This window comes from Penicillium chrysogenum, assembly GCF_028827035.1.
Source record: "Penicillium chrysogenum strain IBT 35668 chromosome Unknown utg000001l_segment0_segment0, whole genome shotgun sequence".
NCBI classification, from domain to species: Eukaryota; Fungi; Ascomycota; class Eurotiomycetes; order Eurotiales; family Aspergillaceae; genus Penicillium; species Penicillium chrysogenum.
Window position 1 is genome coordinate 7,486,579 of NW_026622749.1, and position 19,824 is coordinate 7,506,402.

At 50.2% G+C, this 19,824-nt stretch overlaps 5 protein-coding genes across 5 annotated transcripts; 2 read left to right on the plus strand and 3 right to left on the minus strand.

Annotated features, from left to right (window-relative positions):
* Positions 1-66: 66 nt before the first annotated feature.
* Positions 67-2,310, minus strand: N7489_002937 (oligopeptidase family protein; the record flags this gene model as incomplete). The annotated part of the gene is made up of 2 exons (XM_056708692.1): positions 67-2,191; positions 2,279-2,310. 2 exons carry the CDS (start codon positions 2,308-2,310, stop codon positions 67-69), a joined length of 2,157 nt encoding a protein of 718 aa, XP_056572994.1.
* A 357-nt stretch (positions 2,311-2,667) lies between these two features.
* Positions 2,668-9,340, minus strand: N7489_002938 (ATP-dependent RNA helicase BRR2; the record flags this gene model as incomplete). The annotated part of the gene is made up of 3 exons (XM_056708693.1): positions 2,668-3,199; positions 3,254-5,740; positions 5,820-9,340. 3 exons carry the CDS (start codon positions 9,338-9,340, stop codon positions 2,668-2,670), a joined length of 6,540 nt encoding a protein of 2,179 aa, XP_056572995.1.
* Positions 9,341-9,960: 620 nt separating this feature from the next.
* N7489_002939 (mismatch repair ATPase MSH1) lies at positions 9,961-12,790 on the plus strand (the record flags this gene model as incomplete). Its single annotated transcript, XM_056708694.1, has 3 exons — positions 9,961-10,014; positions 10,072-11,002; positions 11,061-12,790. 3 exons carry the CDS (start codon positions 9,961-9,963, stop codon positions 12,788-12,790), a joined length of 2,715 nt encoding a protein of 904 aa, XP_056572996.1.
* Positions 12,791-13,017: 227 nt separating this feature from the next.
* N7489_002940 (ureidoglycolate hydrolase) lies at positions 13,018-13,805 on the minus strand (the record flags this gene model as incomplete). Its single annotated transcript, XM_056708695.1, is given in 2 exon segments — positions 13,018-13,698; positions 13,716-13,805. 2 exon segments carry the CDS (start codon positions 13,803-13,805, stop codon positions 13,018-13,020), a joined length of 771 nt encoding a protein of 256 aa, XP_056572997.1.
* Positions 13,806-17,881: 4,076 nt separating this feature from the next.
* N7489_002941 (WD40 repeat domain-containing protein) lies at positions 17,882-19,552 on the plus strand (the record flags this gene model as incomplete). Its single annotated transcript, XM_056708696.1, has 4 exons — positions 17,882-18,452; positions 18,514-18,701; positions 19,227-19,448; positions 19,526-19,552. 4 exons carry the CDS (start codon positions 17,882-17,884, stop codon positions 19,550-19,552), a joined length of 1,008 nt encoding a protein of 335 aa, XP_056572998.1.
* Between the last annotated feature and the right edge of the window lie 272 nt (positions 19,553-19,824).

A 19,824-nucleotide genomic window follows, 5' to 3' on the forward strand; every position in this document is an offset into this window, starting at 1 on the left:
CGTTTCATCTTCAAGCTTAGCCCCATTCATTGGCCCAAACGGCCAACTCAAAGAGACCTATTGTTATCACAGCGACAGACTGCCCACTCCGCGTGCCAGATCGGGTTCCTCTGACACAGCTGGGAGACCCACGTACTTGTTGATCCAGTTCAAAACGGTCCGGTGCCACATGAGCGAGTTTTCAGGGTTCAGAACCCAATGGTTCTCGTCAGGGAAAGTCAGGAACGCACTGTCAATGCCGCGCATCTGGAGCACATTAAACGCAGCTAGCCCCTCGGCGATGGTCAGACGGTAATCCAACTCATTGTGAATGATCAGATGAGGCGTTTGCCAGTGTTCCGTGAACCGCGACGGGTCCCACTTCGCCCAGTTCTCGGGCACCTTCCAGATCGGCCCCTCCAGATCATGCAGAGGGAAGTATTGCTCTTCACTAGCTAATTGGGAGGTCATGCTAAACACTCCGTCGTGAGTAACTAACGCCTTGAACTTGCGCCCGAGCAGATTGCCCTGTATCCAGTTCATCATGTAGCCGCCATACGAGGCGCCCAGGGCAACCGCGCGCGTAATGTCGACGTAATCTAGGTGGTGCTCGATATAGTCGAATCCCCTGACCAGATCCTCGTAGGGCCGACCACCCCACTGTCCCTGGATTCCGTCGGTGAAGGGCTGACCGTAGCCAGTACTGCCCGTTGGGTTGGGGGCAATCACAACGTAACCCTGTTCGGCGAAAACAGCCGGGTTCCAGCGCGTGCTCCACTGATCGTTCCAAGCGCCCTGGGGTCCACCGTGAATCAAATAAGCAAGCGGGTACTTGCTCCCGGGTTTGAAGTCAGACGGCTTCACGACCCACGCGTGGACAGGGTGATCTTCGGCTCCCTTGAACCAGATCTCATCGACCTGGGACGGCGACAAGCCGAATGCGTTGCCGCCCCGCCCGTTTGAGGATACCAGTTGGACAGTCTCGGGGTGGGCTGGGTCGACGATGGTCCACAGGCTGTTATCGACCAGGCTGCTGCTAGAAACGAACAGCTTGGGGGATTTGGCTGCTGCGGGAACGGCGTCATTGACGTATCCCGATCTGGTCAGTCTCTTTAGAGAGTCTGGCTTGATTGTGTTCACATTCTCTAGCGGCAGCTGGTAAAGAACTCCGCGGCCAACCTCCTCGACATGAAGCAACAGCGATTTGTCATCATAAGCAAACGACACGGCCGAGGGACTGAGATCCCAGAGCCCTCCCCCATCGTCCGACTGGAAAATTTCGATCATATCTCCATTCCACGGGTTAGGAACATACAGGATACGGTTCTTATCGGACTCATAGCCATCCTCGCGCATCGCCAGAACGGCAATAGAGCTACCATCCGAGCTAAGAACAGGAGACGACATCGCTCCCTGAAGACCGGTAACCTTGCAAATCTTCGGTTCAGACACACTCATGCTAGTCCACGAGAACATGGGAGCATAGTAGCAAGAGCAAGAGGTGTGAGTCGCGGGGTTTAGGTTAGGATCTTTCGCAACAAACACAATGGCAGACGGGCTAATATCAAAGTCCCCAGTACCACCAAAAGGCGGAATTGGCGACTCGACACCCGCCAGACCCGAGACCGCGATCAGGTTCGTGAGGCCTGAGATCGAGTACTTCCCAGCTTGTCGACGGGCGGGTGACAGAGGAGCCTGTTCCAGCAAGCCATAGAAGATCGCGTTCTTCTGGGGTTCAACGTACGAGTCCCAGTGTCTAACAAAGAGGGATGTGTACAGTTTACCGGTTGTATGGGGCTTCTTCGCATCGTGGGGATTGTACAGCGACCCGTCTGTATTAGCCTTGCCTGTCACAGCGAAGCCGACCTTTCCTGGCTCCAGACTGACCACCTTCAGGTCCGATATGGGGCCTGGGACAGTGCCTGCGGTGTAAGTTTCATCGGCCTGGCGGGCATCGCCGATGACGAAGCTTGTGTTGCCGTTGCCCTTGGTCTTTAGCCAGACAAGTTTGTCGCTGTCGGCCACCCACTGTGGGTTACTGGCGCCAGGGTCGTTCGTGATAAGGGCAGAGCGGCCGGAGCTGGTATCGAAAATGCGGATTTCGTTGGTCTTGGAATGTGACTCGAAGGAGTAGGATGTCTGTGTGTAGACTGCTAGAGTGCCCGCCGCGTTGGGGACAGCTGAGGACCGTCTGGGTGCTCCGAGCAGGACCCTGGAGGGGTCGGTGTCAGTCCAAGTGCCCTCAAATATACTCAATGAAGATTGATGTTCAATTGACACCTATATCAGCACTACTTACTCGGGAGTGAACTTCATGTTCCGAATTGTCATATCAGATCGTATGGGAGATAAGATAGGAAGAAGCTCGGAGCTTCCTCGGATTGAGCTTAAATGAGTATCAACAGGATGGTGAAATAAACAAACGGAAAACACAACTATATGATATCAACCTTGGAAAGAGGGGAATGAAGAAGAGGAGAGTTGGAGAAGAAGGAGGTTGGGGAGACAACGTGATCATGCGGGGGTTTTGGCCCTGATCGGGTTAAGCGCCATGTACCTTGCAGGCATCGCCATAAGACAGTGTTACATCGAAGAAAAGCAAAGGAATCAAAGTGATATAGAACACATTTTGTATCGGGCTTCGGAAACATAACTATTATTACAAATTGTAAAACCAGATCATGACATTTACTCTTCTTCTTCTTCTTCCTCGCTCTCATCCTCGTCCATTCCCTCAGCCGCATTGATACTGAAAGTAGGAGCCTGATCCACGCCAACATAGCTGTCGCTCATAAGGTATAGCGTCAACTCATGATCTCCAGGAGTAGGCACCACATATTCCAGGCGCAGCTCGAGCTTGCGACCGATGGTAACACGCTTGATAGCCAACAGGCTCTTAGTCTTCTCGTCACCAACAACCAACCACCAGTTCTCCATCTTCTGGCTGGGGTAGAATGGTGCGTGGACGGTAGCGTCGGGCTCCTCGTCTTCTTCGATGTCCCGCTCGATTTTGACCTTCAGGTATGCGGGTTCGCCCGAAGTGATGCTCTCGGGATCCTCAACTTGGAAGTCAAGCTCGATGTTGGGATACTTCTCATTGGTGAAAGCCGCAGCTTGAGCCAACTGCTTGTTGTCGAGGCCGAGACGCTTGACCAATGTAGCGTAGTCCTTGTTCTCCGATGGGTCCATGGCCTCCATGAATTCGAAGATATCATTGATCCTGTACAAAGGGAGATTAGCAAATGCGTCTGGAGGTTTCTCTGATGATACATACTTGTACTCATTGGCCACCTTGATCACATCAGGAGAGAAGTGAGGAATCTGCTTCAGAGGGCTGTCACGATCCCACATGGCCTGAACCACCATTTGGGACAATTCCATTGCGTTCATCGCGTTGAGATGACCCTCGGATGAGAGGACGTCCACACAAGCGCTGAGCAGGTTGAGAACCTTGCGAACAATATCTTCCTGATCCTTGGCAAGATCAAGAGGGAGCTGCATGCGGGAGAAGTGGGCCTGGAGGAGGACGAAGGCCTTGAAATGAGGAGAGTCGAAGGAAACCTCGGACATCTTAACCGGTACGCGATCATACACGCGGCGGAGAATGTGATTCTCATGGCGACGCATCTGGATAGACTCGAACTCAGTCGCTGAGGTGACAATCTCCAGGATGCCCTTGAGCTTGGTCCGCGATGAAAGCGACAACAAGAAGGTTTGCATTGTGATAAACGAGATGTTGTAGTAAGCACCGATCATGGCAGCGTTCAAAGGCGAAACGCTGTCATCTTCTTCATCAACGTCGATGATCTTGGCCTCTGACAACTCCTTCAATGTGTTCTCCACCAGTTCTGACAGGAAGGTGCTGAGTCCCTCGTGGCTCACGTCGCTAAGACCATAGAAACTGGGGTTGGCAAGGAGACGGCGATAGAAATAGGTGTATGTCATCCAATCAACCGCATCCTGGGTGGAGGAGATGGTCCTGGTGCTGGCTTCAGTCACAAAGGCATCGTGGAGGTAGACCTGCAGGTGACTCTCAACAGGCAAGGCCTCGTTCAAGAACTTCTTGTAGTAGTCGCGCTTCACTGCTGGCACCATAAGAACACCACGGCCAAGCTTGTCCTGGCCGGGACGGGAGGCCTTGCCGAACATTTGCAAGATATCGCTGATGGGGTAGTCGATGTAGCGATGCTCACGACCTTCGAAGAATTGAGTGTTCATAATGATGACCAAGTGAGCCGTGATATCCAGTTCCCAGCACACATCTCTAGAAGCCAACAGCACCTGGATCGCACCGATGCTGAACAGGTGCAAGACAATGCGCTTGTCAGTGGCATTGAGAGCTTCGTGGTAGTAGCCAATACCGTGAGAAAGCGATGTGGCAAGGGTCTGCTCGTGGATACGCCCAAGCAAAGGAGCAAGCTCATTGACATCGGCGTTCAGGAAACGATCTTCGTCGTTATCGATGGCACACGCCGAGAGGAGATCCGCGGCGGTCGCACGGACCTGCTTGCGGCTCGGAACAAATACCAGAGCAGGCTTATCCGGGGAGAGCTGCAAAATCGATTGATAAGCCGGGCGGGCCATCGCAAGCATGGCAGATGGGAAGTGGGGGATGGAGAATGATTGAAGGTGAAGCTCCAGGGGCACAGGACGGGCATGTGGGCTGAAGTTGTAGATCGTGTGCTTGTTGGCACCAATCCACTCTCCGATGTCCCGAGCATTGGAAAGAGGCACACTCAGACCAACAATGCGCATTTCGTTTTCAGTCTGGAGAGCGATGTAGTGCATGCGGGACACGATCACTTCATACACGTATCCAGCGTATCCGCCGAGCAAGTGAAGCTCGTCGGGGATGAACAGTTGCACTGTCTGAATGTTCTTACGTCGCTGCCACTGGCGAGACAACACATCCCACTGAGTGGGAGTGGCAAGCACGAGATCAGCCTGTTCGAGAAGCTTCAAATCGGCTGTGGTTTCGCCCGTAAGCTTGACGATCGTCTTGCCTCCATCCAGTCCACTAAGGCGCTTCTGCCAGTCACCTAGCCGCTGGTCGACAAGCTCTTGGAAGGGCGCAATGTAGACTGCACGACCGCTATCCTGTTTCGACCAGTGACGAAGCAAGGCCAACTCAGCGCAAACAGTCTTCCCACTTCCTGTGGGAGCACCGATGAAGATGTTGTCATCGGTGTCGAATACTGACTTGAAGACCTGAGACTGGATCTTGTTGAAATGCTGCCAGTTGGGGTACAACGCTTGGTAGTCCTCACGCTTCAGTGCCTTGACAGGTGCGCGCTGCATGTCGAGGAGAGGTGTATGGGGAGGGAAGCGCTCCGGCAGAATCAGCTTCTGGAAGGAGACGGCAATCTTCGTTTCAGAATGCATCCATCGGTCAGACACAAGCGAGATGAAGTAGTTGGGAGGCATCGGCTCAGTGACGGGAACGGTGAACTCGACAAGATGCTCATTCATCTCGGACTTGGCAAATTCACCACGAAGCAAGAATCGATCGTGGAATAAGATCTCTTCTCCATCACAGTCCTCAACCAAAATCCAGAAGTCTTGAGCATTGCCATGGATTTCGTCATCCCAGACAAAGTTAGGGGAAATGGTCAACTCTACACGCAGCATGGATCGCGTGATGGGCTGGACTTGAGCTTGAACATCGAGTCGAGGGAACTTGGACACCAAGTCGCACACAACACGTCCAGCCTTGGGCATGCTCAGAAGCTCACCCATGCGGGGAGGATCCAAATCAAAATAACTGCCCCAAGGCACGTCAATGCGCTCCGCCTTCTGCAACACATCTCGTGGGCAGTGGGGGAATTGACGAAGGGGGGGACATCGTCGGCCACATGCGCTTCTCGGCCATTTTGCACAGATCAAGCGCAGTCTTGGCCACCGAGGCCCAGCCTTTCTTCAGGCAAATCTCGAAAATCGCGCGGATGATACGTCCAGCAGATTGGGTGACATAAACCATGTCTGCCATTAGCGCAAGCCCCTCAAGTTTGAGTCTGGAGATGTAAGCCTGCAAAAGAACATTGATCTTGGCATGGGGCTCATCAATGGTCTCCTTAACAGGGACGGGCACACGGCCTAGCAGTTTTCCAAGCTCAAGCTTCTCGTCCTGGCGGACTGGGATGTACTTGAACTCGTCACTCAGGGCAAAGATTCGGAACAGCTCAATGGTCGTAATGGAGGGTTGGAGGTGTTGGGAGTAGGTGAGCATTGAGTTGTGACCAATGTAGTAGTGCGAAGAGATACGTCCAAGCTCAGTCGACTGCAGACGTCCAGTCTTCTTTTCATACTTGACGAGACCGGCCTTTTCGAGGACCGCAGCAGCGGAGTGAATAAGATCAACTCGCTTTTGCTCCAGGGCATCATCGTCCTGGTAATCAGCGCCAACACTGTACAGACCAGGTGATCGGAGCATCCGAACGTAAAGGTAAGTGTAGCCTAGCCAATCCACACCTTCATCGCGGGTGCGAACATTACCAAGTACAATCTCAGCATTCAGATTGTCAACCAACTTGCTCATCAGCTGCGACTCAATTGGAAGCTGTTGGTTCAAGAGCGAGAGATAGTACTGAATCTCTGCTTGCGATGTGATAATGATACCCTCACCGAAGGTATCATATTGGGGTCGACCAGCTCGTCCCAACATTTGCAGAACGTCTTGCGGGCTCAACTCGACCCAGGCACCCTTCTCAGGCGAGTAGACCTGGGTTCCCTTGATGATGACAGTGTGGGCGGGAAGGTTGACACCCCAGGCCAGTGTCGCTGTACAAACGAGGACCTGGATGCTTCCGTCCGCGAAGAGCGCTTGGACTGAATCACGGTCGGCAAGACTCAGGCCAGCATGGTGAATACCGAGACCGTACGGCATGAGATCCTTGAGACTAGCATCATCCACAGAGTCTGCCTCTTCGGAGAGAATGGCACGACTAGCAGCGTCACTGCGCAGAATCTGACCAATTGTTTCATTTTCAAGGGCCTTGTCTCTGATGTACTTAGCGGTCTTGGCGGTCTCCTTTCGAGAGTGGACAAAGATAAGCATTTGGTTTCGGTGTTGCCCGACCTGCTCCATGACCTTGGTATAACAAATGTCGTTCATTGTCTTTAACTGCTTGATGGCCTTCTTTTCGGTGACACCGATGAATTCCTGCTTGAGGGGGCAAGGACGGTAGCTGCCGTCGAAATGGAACATGCCCTTGACAGGATCTGCGCGCAGGAAGCTTCCCACATCACGGTAGTTGGGAAGGGTAGCACTGAGACCCACGATTCGCACCGGCTCTCCAGTCTGCTCGGTTTTACGAATGGTTCGGCTGACGATGCTCTCGAGAACGGGACCACGTTCATCGTGGAGAAGGTGAATCTCGTCGATGACAACAAGGCGAACGAGGTTGGTGTAGCTAGTCTCGGTTGCCTTTCTGGTGATAACGTCGTACTTCTCAGGGGTGGTGACGATGATCTGGGTATCGGCAATTTGCTGCTTGGTGAGCTGACGATCACCCGTAAGCTCGGACACTCGGATACCGTAAGGCTCCAGGCGCTTGCCAAGGTTGCCAACTTGTTCTTGGACCAAAGCCTTCAAGGGAGAGATGTATACAATTTTGAAGTCATCCAGCATAATCTCTCCCGTTTCAGGGTTGCGGTTCTTCCCGATTTCTCGAAGAATTGTGAGCATAGCAACGTTGGTCTTTCCGGAACCTGTGGGGGCACAGACAAGCATGTTTCCATCGTCATGGAACGCTGAAGGATAGCACCTCGTTTGCACACGGTTGAGTTCCTTTGAGGTTCCAAATCCAACACGGGCCCATTCCGGTAGGTCGGTGGTCGGGATATTCTTCTCCCCAGCGTCCTTCTTGGCCTTGGGCGGTGGCACATGGATCTCTTCGTATCCCTTGAATGCTCGCTTGGTTGAGCCCTGGGGAAGTTTAACATTGGGGTTCGTCATAAGATGGTTGCCTTGATGGAAGACTAAGTTTTCCAAATTGATCGTTCTCTTGGGCTGAAGAATGCCACCCTCGCCAACTTCGGCAGGTTTTTGTTCGGTAGGTGGGCCTGAAGGAACATCGACATCCATCAAGTCAAACTTCATCTTTTTACCAGGTGGTGCGCCGAGTTCCTCGCCAACTTCTTTGCCACGGATTTCATCGAGGATGGCACGCTGACCGGCTTCGACCATCTCAATCTCTACGAGGTTGCGAGCATCGGGATCCTCTGCGACTCTTCTCCAGCGGGTAACCCAGACGGTCTTGTCGCGGTTGGTGACTAGTTTAGCAACAAGATCGGGATGGTCATAGTCGAAAAGTTCCATGAGGTCGTTCTCAACGTCGCGCAGAGGTTTTAATGTTCCATCCTCCTCCTTTCCGCCGAGGATCTGAAGGGCCTCATCGGTTTTTTCATGCTGGGTGTGAGGATCTGTGTATATGGCACCGATTTGACGCTGCAGCCAGTAAGCATCGATTTCACGAGCGGAGACCTTCAACCCGGCCTTTTCTGCAGCTTTATCAGTCCGGCCAAAACCTCCATCGATGACCATTTCATCTCCGTCTTCGTCTTGGGCTGCTGCAGCATCTTCGGTTGCGAGTTGTTCTTGTTCGTCCTCTTCTTCTTCGTCGGTAAGCTCGTCCTCGTCTCGAACTTCGTCCACGGTTCCCATGCGGTCATCATCTTCATCTTCGTCGAAGACAACAGCCACACCCTGGCGTTCATCAAGTTCGCCACCTTCTTCATCGAGGCCACCTTCCATCTCTTCTTCTTCGTCCTGGGCATCATAGTCTGTAATTTTTTTGCCCAGGTTCACAAGCTCGTTGAACTCCTTGGGGTTCATTGAGGTTCCCAGAAGATCATCAATCTCCTTCTTTTTATCGAAATCTTTCATATCTTCGTCCTTCAGTAGCTCCAATACAGCATCGGCGGCACTTCGAATGACTTCGTGGGGGACATCACCGAGCTGGCTTCCGGTGATTGTGAGGATAAGGTCATACGTGGCTCGTGTGGCGGGTGTGCGAGGACGATATTTCAATCCTTCAACGAAGGCATCGGCTGCTGAAAGGATTCCCTGGCCCCGTAGTTGTGCTGGTTGGCCGCGGTGGCGCTTTTTCTGTTCGCGTAAAAGCACATCTTCGCCCTCACCGATTGCGCCCCGCTCGAGAGCTGCCGGAGCTGCCTTTTTAGATTTGGGCGCGTCCTCACGCGCGACTCGTGCACCCATCTCGCGGATCCCAATGCGACCCGCGAGGGACTCCGGGTCTCCAGAGGGTTCATCATTGGTGCGACTGATAAAACGACGGTCCGCCTGGAGAACCAGGTTGGACATCGCCGAGTACTTGTACTGCGAAATATTTTGGTCCGCCATCTTGGTGGTTGTGTGGCTGGATCAAGGGAAAAAACGATGAAAGAAAAGAGTGAGTTGCGACAAGAATCTGCCTGCGGAGGGTCAAGATTCAGGCCGCGCCGAGACAAGACGATGTCGGCGATTGATCAAATTCAAATGGTCTCACAAACCTGGCTCATCCTCCTGCCGCAAGTAATGTCACTTGTAAGGGAGAAATATCACCCAAGGTTGTAGATAGATGAAGTCAAGGAGAGTTGAGCTCGGGAAGATTTCGGTGGCGAAGGCGGAAGGAGGGGAGCTTGGATGGTTCTGCCACCCCAAACGGTTTGGAGCGCGTCGCAACAATGCGCCCTGGTCTGTCGATTTCTCATTTAATGCCAGTTTATATGAGGCCTCTGACTACCTTGATACGTTCATCTCATTGCTGCCACATACACCGGACCATTTGTCACCATGCGCGTCGACCCTCCAGTTCACGCGTGTCCACCGCCGCACCAAAAGTATACATACGAGGCGCAAAAACTAAAGCGACAGTAAAGTTGAAAGACCTTCCTCAGGGAGTTTTGAAACTGGGGGCATACGATGATCGGGTGGATGAGGCTCCTCGTTACCCTACTGTGGTACAGGGGCACCGAAACAATATGCAGACATTCAAGAATTGTGTTGTCTTGACCCGAGTCGGGGGCTTCTATGAGGTACGATAATAGGCACTACATGGCTAGAGAACTTCACGCTAAGATTATATTCTGTAGCTCTATTTTGAACAAGCAGAGGAGCTAGCACCATTGCTCAATCTCAAGCTCGCGACCAAAAAGACCAACGGCGGGCCAGTTCCGATGGCTGGCTTCCCCTTCTTCCAGCTCGATCGTTTCCTCAAAACTCTTGTCGGAGACCTCAACAAATATGTGGCTATTAGCGAAGAGTTCGCGGTCAATGCAGAAGACAAGACACGCGCAGGAGGCCTTATGTTTGATCGCAAGGTTGCTAGAATCATCACACCTGGCACCCTGATTGACGAGAAGTTCATTGATCCTTCTGAGCATAATTTCCTGTTGGCCGTATACCTGGATGTCCCGTCTTTGCAATCGCAGTTGAAGCAACATGCTGACAATGATTCCCAATCATCGCATCATCATATATTGTCCTCTGTGCCCCAACAAGTAGGGTTGTCATGGCTTGACCTCTCAACTGGCGATTTCTTCACTCAGCTCACAACGACTCAAATGCTTCCATCTGCGATTGCACGGATTGGAGCTCGTGAGATACTGGTCGATCAGAACGTACAAGACATTATCGGACATGAATTGCAAATGCTTGTCGGACACGATCATCGCCTTGTCACATTCTTCCAATACCCAGGAGCATTCAAACCAGTGTCTGAATGGGGTGCAATGTTAGAGTCTCCGATTCCTGAAGATGCTCGCGCCTCATTCACGCCGGAGGAAGTAGCAGCTGGATACAGTCTGCTTGAGTACATTCGCGTGCAGTTGCAAGGATCGAATCTTAAGCTCCAGCCTCCAATTCGAAAACATTTGAATGAATCGATGAGCATTGACCGTAACAGTCTGAGTGGTCTCGAGATCCTAGAAACAGCGAGAGACGGTTTTGGGAAAGGAAGTCTTCTGCATGCTGTGCGAAGGACTTGTACAAAAAGTGGTGCACGGCTTTTACGAGACCGGCTGAGTATGTCCAACCAAAATTTTGAACGTTGTTGTGACTTTTACTAATGCATTACATGTAGCCTCTCCATCTACATCCTTACAAGTCATCAATGAGCGTCTGGACCTTGTCTCTGTCTTTATAGAACACGTGGAGCTTCGTGACCGTGTCATCCAACTCTTGAAGCGCAGCCATGATTCTCAACGCCTGGTTCAGAAATTCGCTTTTGGGAAAGGTGACCCAGATGACTTGATTTGTCTTTCCCGTGCCATTGAGGCCTCTAAGGAAGTCAGGCAGGTTCTTCTAGATCACAATAGACTTTCGGTTTCATCCAACGCTTCAGATCTGAATCACAGTCTCACTATCATGATCTCACGGCTTTTCCTCGATGGTCCCGTCGCGCTAGCGGACCAAATCCTTGCTGCTATTGATGAAGAAGGCTTGCTACAAAAGCAACGCATCGAGGATAGTACCGCAGCAGAGGCAGCCAATCTAGCAGAAAAAGTTACTATGGATGAAGCCACATCCAGCGAGCTCGGAGCACTGCCGAAAAAGGTCAGAGCAAAGAAGGGCGAGCGAACAGTTGTGGCTGATACAGACTCCGGCCCCCTGGATACCTGGATTATGAGGCGTGACGCAAGTAAGACTTTGAATGCACTCCACGCGGAACTGGAACGGTTGGGCGATGAAAAGACTTCATTGACTCAACGTCTCCGTGATTCGGTAGATTCGTCAGCTTTGAGCCTTAAATGGACACCAGGGTTGGGCCACATCTGCCACGTCAAAGGGGCAAAGATATCCCAAAAATCCCTGGAAGACCTGGGGGTCACTCGAAATGTCTCATCGACCAAATCTACTCGGTCGTTCTATCTACCAGCGTGGACAGAGCTAGGAGTCAAAATGGACCATGTGAAGATTAGAATCCGCCAAGAGGAGCAAACCATCTTTGATCGTCTGCGCCGTGAGGTGATACTGAACCTTGTCAAAATTCGCCGAAACGCAGCTGTCATGGATGAGTTGGACGTGGCATGTTCATTCGCAACTCTCGCCCAGGAACAACAAATGGTACGGCCGATCCTTAACGACGGTACCTGTCACAAGATCGTCGCTGGAAGACATCCCACGGTCAAGTTGGGTCTCGAGGAACAAGGACGATCGTTCGTCAGCAACGATTGCTTCCTGGGTGATTCCGAGCGGATCTGGCTCATTACTGGTCCCAACATGGCAGGAAAAAGCACCTTTTTGCGCCAAAATGCTTTAATCACAATCCTCGCACAAGTCGGATCTTTCGTACCCGCGGCTTATGCCGAGATCGGTATCGTCGACCAGATTTTCAGCCGAATTGGTGCAGCGGACGACCTCTTCCGTGACCAGTCGACGTTCATGGTGGAGATGTTGGAAACAGCTACTATTCTCAAACAAGCCACACCCAAGTCGTTTGTGATCATGGATGAAGTGGGCCGAGGCACAACCCCCGAGGATGGCACGGCTGTTAGCTTTGCGTGTCTGTATCATTTACACAATCACAACCAGTCCCGAGTGCTTTTTGCTACTCATTTCCATGCCCTTGCGGACATGACAGAGGACTTCGAGAAATTGGCGAGATACTGCACGGACGTGAAGGACATGGCTTCAGGTGCCTTCTCTTTCGTCCACCGGCTACGGAAAGGTGTCAATCGCCAGTCTCATGCTTTGAAGGTTGCCCAGCTGGCTGGTTTACCCAAAGAGACCCTCGAGCTGGCTACGCGGGTCCGCCAGGAAATGAGGGATGCACTTCCACCACCTCGGGTTGCTGATGAAGATCAACCTTAGCCTCAGCGTCCTTGAAGGTGAATGTTGTGGTTAATATATACTTCAAGGTACTATGTATGATATTTATGTACAGTATTTCGGCTTCTCTTGTTAAGGATACCACCAAATTACAAAGCAAGGTTGGCAAAAGCCTCCTCGCATCTATTTTCAATGCCAACTGTCAGAGTCTTCGGCCTCGACCTCACAACCCAGCACTTTCGAGTGTTTCATAGATATGCATCTACAGGTCAGAGCTTAGCCGACCACAGCCGCGGACCCTTCTCAACCCGACCTAGTTGACCCTTCCGACCAAGATCAACAACCACACCCTCTCCAAACGCAGCCTCCTGACAATCCTCATCTCCAACCCCATTAACGAACTGCACAACAACAAAATCAACCCTCCTACGGCCCAGAACCACCATAGGCGCATGCCACGTCCCAACGCCATAAGTGACAGCCTGACCACCACGCGCCACAAATGCCTTAATATTATTCAGATCCGGCGGGTCACGAATAGTGACCGTCTCGCCCGCCTCGTTCTTCGCGGTCGCAGTCTTTCCCTTCAAAGTCGGCGCAACAACGACTAAAAACAGCGGCTCTTCCTCACCATCCCCGACCTTCGAATGGGCTGACAGATCAACAGGAATGAAAGTCTGATTCGTAAACGGGTGGCGCTCAAGGATCCGCACATCAAAGACCTCCCTATCAGACAGCTGGGGGCCGGTGCTGACAGTGCGCAGATTACGCGGGAAGCAGCAGAACATGGTCATGCGTGCCTCGGAGGGCTGCCCGCTTGGACAGGCATTGGTGTAGCGGTCGAGGAGCGGGGAGATGGGACTGTACTTGAGAGCGGAGTTTTGGTTCGCCAGGACCGGGGTTGGGTCGTGTGGCGGTAGGGATGATGGTTGGGGGCAATGTTTAATTCTCTTGGTAATGGGGACACCACAGCTGTACCGAATTGTGCAAAGTTCTCCGGTGTAAGCGGCACCGGGGTGAGCGTGACTGTCGGGTTGGTCGAGAGGATCGGCGCCATGATGAGCTTTTAGTTGTCTCGCGGTGTGTGTGGACGTGTGTGTTGGTCAATCACTTGGTGTCCGCCACGTCTTTACCGTGCCGCTCTACCGCTCTATGAGAGAGGAAGGGAAAAATGAAGAGAAATTGGATTGGATGTGGTTTATGAAGCTAATGCGGAGATGTCGGCGTCCTCCGGTGATAAGATAAGCGGCCGGGACCGGGGAAGTATAGGATTTTTTTCATTTTTATATTCATTTTATACAGAACACTTAGTCGGAAAACTACATAAAGGCTGCTTGGATTACTTGTACAGTGCTTTTGTGCTCATGTCCACCAAGTCATAAGCTCGTCAGGGTGTTGCCGCTTAGCTCTTCGTCCAAGTGGAGAATACGCCAGTTGCTGACGACAAAATTAAAACTGGTCCTTGCACCAAACGGGGACGGGAACTGTTCCCAAGTTGGATCCAATATCCTGGCACTGAAGTCCGTGCTGAGGACCTTTGGGATAGTACAATAATGAGTTTGATACCCAGATAGACATAGTACGTGGGATGTAATATAGTGCGGGGAAAATCAATATTGTGTTATGGATGTTTCTTTCACCGTTCATATACATACATTTAGCCATGGGGATGACATCGATTCGCTCTTGAATCTAGCAATGTCGGTCTGGGAGACACAAATGCGTTGTATATGTATATGTACATGTACATGTAGTACTATGCAGCCCTGGAGTGACCGGTTAGCACGGGTAGATCTAAAAGATCTGAGACAGCCAATCTATACCTAGGTAGACAGGATCTTTACATATGGTTCGCACACTAGCCGCAAGGCAACCACTTCTGGTAGTTGGTTTTATAAACTTGACCGTGTTTGCTCCTCAATGAGGCTCTCAGGACTGCGAAATAACACACTGGGCTGATATTACCTGCACATACTTAACACTGGCCAATGATTTACACATTCGATCCTCCTCAATGACATCCGCGAAATGTCGGCGTTAATAGCTATTGGTCCATTGGGTCCGTTCCTCCGGGACTGATACCTAATCCAGTGCAATATAGAATTCGATGATGTTCACACACCGGTGCTTGAATTCCAACGCGGTGACATTGAACCTTTATCTTGCTTAATGCTACATGAAACAATTGAACATAAATCAACTGTTATTTCCTCTCCAAATCTCAGTACACTTTACCCTCCTTCTGATACTTGAAACAGCTTCCTCGTGTTGACTGTGCTTGGAATACTGTGAGCCTATTCCAAGTGCTAGAGTAACTATATCAATCCTAGACGCAACAATGGATTCTTCGAATCAGTCTTGCCCCCAACAAACCTCTACACAAACTTCTACGGCCAACACGGGCACTTCAAATACTGCCGTTGCAAGCTCATCCACGGCAAGCTCTAACTCTACGTACTCCGAACAGAAACTCAGGCAAGACCAATCTTTGATATCTGGCCTATTCCAAGTTGAGAATAACCAGCTAACACAAGCACGATAACTCAAATAGTGACGACGAGCAATTCCAACGAAATACCAACTACATGGGCAGTTGGATCCAAAACCTCAACCACCCAGATCAATTTTCATTGTCCAAGTCCTGAGTGAAGATAAGTCCACCCAGCGTTGACTCCACGAGCATATCAACAATGCGGCTACTTGAGGAGTGTGAGAAGGTGTTCGTGTTTAGGATGTATTGGTTTGTCCATGAACCCAATCATGCATCTGAACTCCGAGCATTCCCGAGATTGACAGTTTCATTCTGCCTATGACGGTTGTCCGGAGGAAGGATGCACTAATGCATGTATACTTGGAATTGGGAGGGATCAGGACAGAACCGGGACAGATGGTACGAACATACGACATGGCTTGTATTTATGTTTTGCTTGTTTGGTCTTTTTCTTTTGTCATTCTGGACGGAAAACATGTGAAAGGAAGAAAATTGAGGGGGAGATCGACTAGGGTATGCAGTCATTATTCGTGCATGATATGCCAGCAAGACAGCAGATGGCAACATTTCCCGGAGATCCGACGCTTTGGGAATGGAAGTCAAAGTCAAGAACGGAATTTGATGTTTTAGCCGACGGACTATGTGTTGTCGAAGTCAACTTGGTACGACCGATGAAGCGCTTTTCCCCTCTTTTCTTGTCTCGGACATTTAGCCTCCGTGTCTGCTGTTAAATTGTTAATATCACGCGTTATGGTGGTGCAGGTCACCAACTTATTTGACTGGACTTGGATAGTTAAACATGCATGTACATGTAACATCAAGTCGCATCCTTAATGCAGCCGTGCCCAAACTGAAAAGACGCGTATGCGCAATACTACGGGATTTAACATCATAACGGAGTCAGATACAGCAAGGATGACACGGCCAAGAACTGCTAGTTAGCTCATGTCTTACTTTAATAGGGCTGGGAAGCCCTTGGCACGTATGAAGCTCTATACCCGATGCCACTTTACGCGTAATGGATAATCAATCATCCCCAGGATATTTTGGTAGATACACGTCTCTCCAGAGAGATTGTATCACTACTTACATAGCCCCATGAGAAAATAGGCTACCCACTTGCAGTGGATCTTTGGTATGAGGTTGTAGTAGAGGCAATGCTTGGGGATGAGACAATCCAAATGGGAAATAATGTAAAAAGAGTAACCCAATATTCGAAACTTCAAGAGACTACACATTTGGTTCATGGGGCTATTTATAAAAGGCGAGTAGCGACATATTAACAGAAGTTGATAGATTTAGTCGGTTAATAAATGAAACTGTTAAGCGTGGGTATGTAAACATATAATTTCAGGCAGCGTTAACTGAAAAGTGATGGTGGTGATGGTGAGGCGATGCTTAACTTGAATACACTAGGTAGGCTGTTGTTTACACCACACCTCCGCAGACCACTCCTACAGAGAGTATCCAGCCTGGGCCTTGTCCCTGCCTTTGAACTGTCTCTGCCATTCCGAGGATGTCACGGTACTTGAAGACCAAACCGATCAGCGTCATTGTTTAGTCTTTTGCGAGAGTATGGTTGGGAATATGAGTTTAATGGCTTGTATACACGTCTCGGCAGCTATCTCTACGGCCTCGTGACACTGGATGAAATCGGTGACCACAGCGATTTCACTAAACCTCTGTGAGGACAATACCCGGGAAACATCTCGCAGACCATGTACCAGCCGTGGCACTATCGTATATATGGCTTGCAGATAGTACCAGGAATCTCGACAGACCCATTCCTAAACTTTATGGCCTTTAGGCCGTCGACTCTGTAGTATCGTCTTTAATAAGGCAAAGCTAGCTTGTGGTGTTTAGAGGAGACCTGGAACCGATCAGCGGACCCCCCCCCCGACGCAGCCTATGGTCTCGCTGATAAGAACAGCGCCTGGCGTATGCAGAATGATATCTCCATCTGGATCACATGGATCGGGGACAAGCTGGTTGCCTTAGGCCAACCAAACTGGAGGCATGACCCTAGGATGAGGCTATGGGTGGTATTGGAATGCTGTCAGTAGAGCCAGGCCGAGGTACCTGTGATAGGGATATAAGAGATATGTGATGAAATTGTTACAAAGGTATGGGATATGTGTGAGAGAGCTTTGAGGGGGGAATGAATGGATGAGACAAGGTGTCTACCACACGGAGGTCAAACAAGAAAGGAGTCAAAATGCTGAGGGTGTCGCCTATCATGCTTCGACTAGTTAGTTATACCTCATCTATCATCTTGAGATATCAAGATGCCAAAGACCTTTGGGAGGTGTAGCGACTAAGAGATATTCCATATGATATTTTTAATTCACCTCTCCAGCTTCTCTGTATGAAAGGTATAAGATCTCTTCTCAGATAGAGATATCCTTTGAAAGGTAGGATAATCGTCACTCTAAAGCGCTGGATTCGGCATCAAAAGTTGACTCCGTGAATTATCCACCGGTCCCTCGACTTCGTTTGCACCTCCTAAAGATATAATCCTGACTTTATTCATAGATCTCTGCTTTCCCTCTCTGCATCCTCTTTGCTCAATCTGACTTTAGGACGTCGACACCGTCTACATCTACGGCTTCGGACCAGGACCAGGACCGACTGGATTGACAGAAATGCATACTCACCAAGTTGATCCAGATGGAGATATCATTCTTTTCACCTCGGCAACCTCAGAGTCTCCCTCAGTTGACGCCATCGAAGGCAATGTGCCTAGAGAGCACACTCGCTTTCAAGTCTCATCGAAGCACCTCTCACTTGCTTCAGATTATTTCAAGAGGATGCTAAAGGCGTGCTGGGCTGAAGGGGCTGCTCTTTCGACAAAGGGGTCCGCAGAGATTCCCGTCAATGACTGCAAACCAGAAATTCTTCTGATCATTTTGAACATCATTCATGGACGTTCACGACAAGTCCCTCGAAAGTTGTCTCTACCGCAATTGACCGATATTGCCGTGGCTACCGACTTCTTTCAATGTCACGAGGCACTTGAGGTGTTTGCCGGTATTTGGATTCAAGACCTTAAGCCGCTTATTTTGTCCTCGTTCTCAGAAGATACAAAAAAGTGGATAATGATCGCCTGGGTCTTCAAGTCCAATGATATTCTTCGACAGACAGAAACAATTGCCATGCAGAAAGGAACAGGTCCCTTTCAGACAAGCAATCTACCGATTCCAAAAAGCATTACAGGTGTGTTGGCGAAAACCAATGTTTGATTGATCTTGAGATCTAACTAACTACGTGGTTCTAGACAAAATCGACCAAGCCAGACAAAAATACATACAGTTGCTCCAACAAAAGATTGGAGAACGGATTGAAACCCTGTTGAACAGCCCGGCTGCGAAGAGAAAGTCTTGTTGTAACCCCGAGTGTGATGCAAAATACCTTGGTCTTGTCCTTCGCAAACTGACCGAAAACAAGATATCTTACTCAGCCAGCGTACCTTCGCTTTCATGCAAGCCTTGCTCCCCTTTTTTCACAGTCTGCCTTGAAAATGTCAGTCCTAGTGCCATCTTCCCTATGGTAGCAAATGTGATATCGAGCAGCGCCACGGTCTATCGTGGTTCTTGTCTTTATAGTCATTGTGAAAACCGCGGCCGCAGCCTTTTCGGAAATGATGCTGCATGCGAAGCAGCGAATCTTCCAACTTCGCTATAGGAATCCGAGATTTCTTCCATGTCATTTATCGACCGCGGTCAATCTGTTAACATCAAACTATCTCTATTTCTCTGTTACACCCATAGACATCCAACCCCGTTCAACCAGTATTCAGGTCTGTTGAAGTCTGGATGCTTGAGCTGTGCTTCTACTTGCGAATGAAAGGGATGTGAAATCGCCCATTCTACATCAGTTACTTCGGGAATGGGCTCATGAGCCCCGAACTACAAGACCTGCGTGTGTTGAAGATCGCTGGCAGCATGCACTCCTACCAAAGGGCGCACAGCTACCATGATGTGCCTCAAGTTGCATGGCAAGTATCTTGTCTCTGGTGGTTCTGACCGGGAAGCTCGCGTCTGGGACCTCGAAACCGGCGAATGCAACTATGTGCTCGCAGGCCGCGCGAAGGCAGTTTGGTTTGTATGCATGAACGAACAAGCAATTGTCACTGCTGGCGCGGATGATATCCACTTCTCAGGATCAGAGATTCGCATTTGGCTGACGAACAGTGAAGAATTTTGCGGCCGGGTATGTTGAATTCGGTGGAGCCATCAAGAAGGGATGGGTGATGAGCGCCTCACCAGTTCAGTAATAAGTTGCCCCAGCTGAGTGTCTTAGAACCACAAGCCTAAATAATCCGAACTCTTGCTGCAGGATATTGCGCCATCTGTGGGCTGTTTTATTGGTAGCCAATAACAAAGATGTTGCATTATATCTCTATCTTTACCCATGGGTAAACAGTAGATTCGCGAAAATGGAAAGACAATAAGCATTAGCGTACCCAAGGACTAGACGAATTCTCTTGTGCCTGTATACAAAGTTCAGTCTGCAAATATGTCTATCAAGGGCGCGGTCCAAGGCCAAAACAAGATCCCAGGTACGGTTTCTATACGTTAGCATAAGA